We start from the raw sequence: 6043 nt of genomic DNA, 5'->3' as shown, positions 1-6043 counted from the left end.
GGAGGCAGTGTTATGGTTTGGGGGATGTTTTCCTGGCATGATTTGGGCCCTTTAATTCGTGTGGAACAACGTCTGAATAGCACAACATACCTAAGTATTGTTGCTGATCAAGTTCATCTTATGTTGATGGCGTATTCCAATGGAGATGGCTTCTTCCAACAAGACAATACGCTATGCCACGGTGCTCGTATTGTGCAGGACTGGATTCAAGAACATGAGGGAGACTTTACCTTACTTAGGTGGCCCACACAGTCACCAGATCTCAATCCAATTGAGCATTTGTGGGATGAAGTTAAAAGAGCCACAGCCATCAAATCTCACAGAACTGGGCAGTGCTATTCATCAGGCCTGGTGTCAGATTCCTTGCAGCACCTTTCAACATCTCGTGGAGTCAATGCCAAGAAGAATCACCGCAGCATTGAAGGCAAAAGGTGGCCCGACGAAGTACTGATGGGGTGGTCACAATAATCTGGTGACTCACGTTCAAAGGCTGTCAAATCACGTTGTTTACCCATTTCTTCAGAAAAAAAATCACTTCTACTGTCGTGGTAAACAACCTGCTTCCCTATTTATAACGGTCTGGCCCTCTAGCAACTTCAGTGTGAAATTATAGCTAATTTACCTACAAACGTCAGGTGGTAATAATAATCTGGCCACTCAGTGTATATACCTTAGGGTAAATATATGTAAGTAAATAAATACACTCAAGAATTTTATGCCTAACTCCCAATTGTAAAATAAAAAATAAGTACATAAAAATCACAGTGTAATGAATCCAGGCATTAACCTACTGAAGGGCACTTTATATAGAGTCCACGAAAGTATAGCACATACACCCGATTAAGTAAAAAGTTTGTTCTTATCAAATTCAAATGAGTTGTATCTTATTGAGGCCCATTAGACATATTAAGAAAAAAAAATAGTTGCCGAAACCGGTTTGGCTCAGTGGATAGAGCGTCGGCTTGCGGACTGAGGGGTCCCGGGTTTGATTCCGGTCAAGGGCATGTACCTGCAGGAGGCAGCTGATCGATGTTTCTCTCTCATCGATGTTTCTGACTCTCTATCTCTCTCCCTTCCTCTCTGTAAAAAATCAATAAAATATATATTTAAAAAAAAGAAAAAAAATAGTTATAGAACACCAACATAATATCCACATCAAGTTTACATGACAAAGTACATCTTTTTTGGTGGTTTAGATATATTTTCTAAATGAAAATACAACATTAATATATCAATATTCAAAATTAAAAATTAAGAGTTCTTACCTTACTACATCATCAATATTGTTCCTGTATACACCTTCAAGTCTTTCTGCAGGAAACCCCATAGCAATAATGTTTGGATAAATATCTGAGTACTTAAGTTAAGAAAATATCTGAAATATGGAACAATGAAAAGTACATGTACACATTTTAAAACATTATCTGGGAAGCTTTCCCCACTACAGCTTTGCTAATGAAAATTGTCAATTTATCTATAAACTATCATGTATAATTAATACAGTTAAATACATTTTTTTTAAATCCTCAAAATTTTTTGGCAAAATAATTTTAAAATCCCTCTACTTAGTACATTAAAAAATGTACCTAAGGTGGCTGCCATACTATAGTAATTAGATATATATGGAAAATGAAAACCTCAGACTTTATAATCACAAATACTGAATGTCTTGGGACAAAAACCAAAAAGCCAATTAAAAACAAGACAACGAAAATTTACACAACCTCCAATTTTCCTGATTATAAAAGACACCATGGTTTACAGACAAGTAGATACAATTAAGAATTAGGACATCAGATTTAAAACGTATAATTTGGACAAGTCACTTAACCCTTTTAGAGTTCAATTTCCTATTCCACATGATTATATTGACACAACCATTAAGATCTCCTCACCCTTAGTGTTGACTTGATAATACTGAACTGGGATAGAAACTTACTCTCATTTCCTATCAAGGTAATCAATATTTAGCATGCCTTATTCTAGTCCCTTGTTACACACTACAGTTGGCATAACAACAAACATCTACACTTCAGAATAATTTATATCATACTAACTATAAAAAAAATACCAACAATCTACATTTCTATGCATTGTGTCCATCAAACCAGCTCTCATTTCTTCTTGAGCCCTATCAATCCTCTCTAATCCCAGGATTTTCTGACTGGAATCTTTCAGACGAGCCAAGCTAATCTGCCTAAAGCCTCCCTTCAAGACCATCTCTAAAGTTCTCACCCACCTACTTCTGGACCCATTCACCTTCCAAATGCAATTCAAAATTCACCATATTCAGTGCCCTTTTCTAAATTTTTTTTTCTGCTTGCTCACATTATTAAACTGATTTCACTATTATTTTCAAACCAAAGATAATTATCAAATTACTGAAAGCTTTTATTTTGATAATTAAGAAAAGGTTGTATGTATAATCTATGTTCTATTCATATGATTACTATGTACTGGTTGGATCGATTTACAGACTAAGAAAAAAATGTGCACAACAATGTATACATTATATTTTGGATAAAAATATTTTATAAAAGAAATAACATTTTCTTTCTGGGTAAAGAAATATTTACACATATATTTTAAAAGACTTAAAGGGTCTAACAGCCAAGTTCACAGGTATAATGCTGTTATGGATACTGTTTTAGCAAACCAGCCATAAAGGACATTTTTGCGCCAACTAAATAAATTTGAATATAATCTGAGTATTAGATGAAATGAAAATCTTGTAAAAGAGAATGTACAGTGTGATACCATCCTGGTAAAATGTTAAAAAAAAAATCTAAATAGTATATGTACACAAAAAGATTACAGACTAAGGTACTAAAAGTAATAATCTCTAGGTGGTGGGAATATATTTTTTTCTAATTTTTGTACTTTCTATTTTGGGAACAATGCACCTGCACTGTTTCTGTAATAGATGTTTAAAATTGTGTTTCTTTTTAATTATCTCCAAGTCTATTTACTAAGTATCATGAGAAAATACTGTCTTGGCCTATATAACTAGGAATCATCTCTGTATGTAGTTTTTTTAAATGTTGAAATTCTACCCCCCAAAATTATTAAAATAATAGTATTTATGATTTAAATAACATTTCCTATGTGCCAGGAACAATTCTTTCCACTTTAAGATACATAAAATTATCCCAAATCTCAAAGGGTTCTTCTACTGTAAAGATTCCCAAAAGAAAACTATTAGGATTATTATTTTTAACATCACAAATATTAGCTATCATCTATTATCTATATACTAGGAGCCCAGTGCATGAATTCATGCACAGGTGGGGTTCCTCGGCCTGGCCAGCAATCAGGGCCATTTGGGGCCGTCTTGCCCAGTTCTGATCAGGGCCAATCGGGACAAGCTGGTGGGGGGGACCACAGGAGGTTGGCCAGCCACAGGAAGTTGGCTGTGGGAGCGCACTGACCACCAGGGGGCAGTCCTGCATTGAGTGTCTGTCCCCTGGTGGTCAGTGTTCATCATAGCAAATGGTCATAACGGTTGTTTAGGCTTTTATATATGTACTACTATATAAAAGCCTAAGTGACCAGCCAATGAGTAGCAATGATACTCACTGACCACCAGGGGGCAGACGCTCAACACAGGAGCTGCAGCTCTACTGCGGTGACTTGGCAGCTATGGTTTGGGTGACGCACCCAGAACCGGAGAGGAGGGAGCCCGATTCCAGGGTGCATCACCCGAGAACTGCCCTCTTACAATCTAGGACCACTCAGGGAATGTCAGAGAGCTAGTTTCAACCCGATCCCAGCAGGCCAGGCTGAGGGACCCCCTACCAGTGCATGAATCCATGCACTGACCCCTAGTTCTCATATAATAAAGTAGACCCACTGAAAATGTAGCTCTTGGTCAATTATTTACATGCTTAAGGGCAGTGGTCGGCAACCTGCACCGCGGGAACCACCTGCGTCTCTTTGGCCCCTTCAGTGCGGCTCTTCCACAAAATACCGACTTCTGCGCATGGGCCACGAAGTTTCGATCGCACTGTACATGCGCGCCCGCATGTGGTATTTTGTGGAAGAACCACACTCAAGGGGCCCAAGAGCCGCATGTGGCTCGCCAGCTGCAGTTTGCTGGCCACTGCTTTAGGGCATTATGTCCATTCATGAGGGAAAAAAAGCAGAAGAGAACAGAGGTTCAAATCAAGCGTATAGCAGTACAATTCCTGAAAACGGATAATCTTTTCTTTTTAACTATATCTTGGAGCACAAACATAAAAAAAGTGGGGCTTTTTAAAAATACATTATTATTATTATAGATTTGAGAGAGAGGAAGTGGGGGAGAGAAACCGACTTGTTGTTCTACTTACTTATGCATTCACTGGTTGATTCTTTTATGTGCCCTGACGGGGGTTCAAACCCGTAACCTTAGTGTATGGGGACAACACACTAACCAACTGAGCTACCTGGCCAGGGCAAGAAAATGTGATGCTAACAAAACAAAGTGAGGCAGAAGGAGAAAACCAAAGCAGTGGCAGCTACCACCATTCTGGAATTCCTATCTATAAAATTATACATTCTAGTTCAAAATACCCATTCAAAACATGCAAGTTTTCCTGACGAATACAAGAGAACTATTTCTTATTAAGTAGTAATTACTTCTGCTAACAAACTTACCTAGCCTAACCATTAATTTCAGTGAGAATGCTGATTTTAGCTTTATTTAAAAAAAAAAGCACAGAAGTATAAAACGCCTTTAAATGTAGTCATTTTAAGCAGGACTAAATTCAAGTTTATTCTTGCACTATGAATTCTAATAAAGTAAATAAGTTTGCAAAAAACTCAGTTAACTTAATTAAGAAAACTGTTAAGCACTCATTAAACTCAATTGGCCTCTTCCTTCATTCACTTAACCATTGAAACACATATGGAACATTGGAAGGGGCACTGAGAATTTAAAGTTAAGACTACTGCACTCAAGGAGTTACTTATTTTATCAGAGAAGACAGACACAGAGACCTACAACCGTGCCAAAAGCCCTATTATGTACATATCAAGATGTTTTAAGAGTTAGAGAAAACGGGATTAATTCTGTAGGGGCAGAGATAAAGTTTCACAAAGTAGGTAACATGTTAGATAATCCTTAAGAAGTCAGACAGTAGACAGAAGAAAGGAGAGCAATTACAACACTCCAAGCAGAGTATAGAGCAGATATGGAAATACATAAAATATTCAAAAAAAGTGAGCAGTCCATTGCAGCTCATGCACGAAGCTTTATGGAGAAGGCAACAGGACTGGTAGAAGATTAGGAGCAGGACTGGCAGAAGATTAGATCTAGTTTAAGGATGCCATGGCAGGGAATTCAATTTAATTAGGAAATAATTAGTCAATGGCCTACATCACCCTGGCAGTCTCTTGCAGAGGAACAATCCATTGCCCTGCAATCTCTTGCAGGGTTACTATCAAATCCTTTCTTTAAAGAGAAATCTTTTATTCAGTCTTTTTAAGGTTTCATTTGCTTCAGATTCTCACCTTCATTATTTATAGAGTTTAAGATTTTACCCAAGATTTTGGCATTCATCATAAACTAGAAAGAACATGTGCCAGACAGTATGCCAAATAAATTCTCATGTAATCCTAACAATCCTATGAAGCAATATTACCATTTCATAAATGACAAAATTCTGAGGGTCAAAAAGTTTGGGTAACTGCCCAAGATCCCAAAGCCAATAAGTAATGTTATGATTCAAAGCCATTATGTACATAATTACAAAGCCCCAACTTTTTATACCAGGCTGCCTCACGTAAGATTATAACTATTTTATATTTCCAAATCATTAATGAAAATGTAAAATTTTCAAGAAAGTAGGCAATGGTACTGGCACAAGAATAGGCATATAGATCAATGGACTAGAATAGAGAGCCCAGAAATCGGCCCAAACCAATATGCTCAATTAATATTTGACAAAGGAGGCAAGAACACACAATGGAGCCAAGATAGTCTCTTCAATAAATGGTGCTGGGAAAATTGGACAGATATATGCAAGAAAATGAAACTAGACCACCAACTTACACCATATAAACC

The 6043-nt window shown here is 37.2% G+C and overlaps 1 protein-coding gene across 3 annotated transcripts in view; it reads right to left on the bottom strand.

Moving 5' to 3' along the window:
• Positions 1 to 6043, bottom strand: part of PTEN (phosphatase and tensin homolog) — an 85882-nt gene that overhangs the window by 59840 nt on the left and 19999 nt on the right. For all 3 annotated transcript variants that reach the window (XM_006755851.1, XM_015558828.1, XM_015558829.1), the window contains one exon: positions 1266 to 1350. In XM_006755851.1, coding sequence (XP_006755914.1) covers positions 1266 to 1350 — 85 coding nt within the window. The remainder of the gene's footprint in view (positions 1 to 1265; positions 1351 to 6043) is intronic.

Source organism: Myotis davidii, unplaced genomic scaffold, assembly GCF_000327345.1.
Source record: "Myotis davidii unplaced genomic scaffold, ASM32734v1 scaffold933, whole genome shotgun sequence".
NCBI lineage: Eukaryota > Metazoa > Chordata > Mammalia > Chiroptera > Vespertilionidae > Myotis > Myotis davidii.
This window is presented reverse-complemented; position numbering and strand designations above follow the sequence as displayed.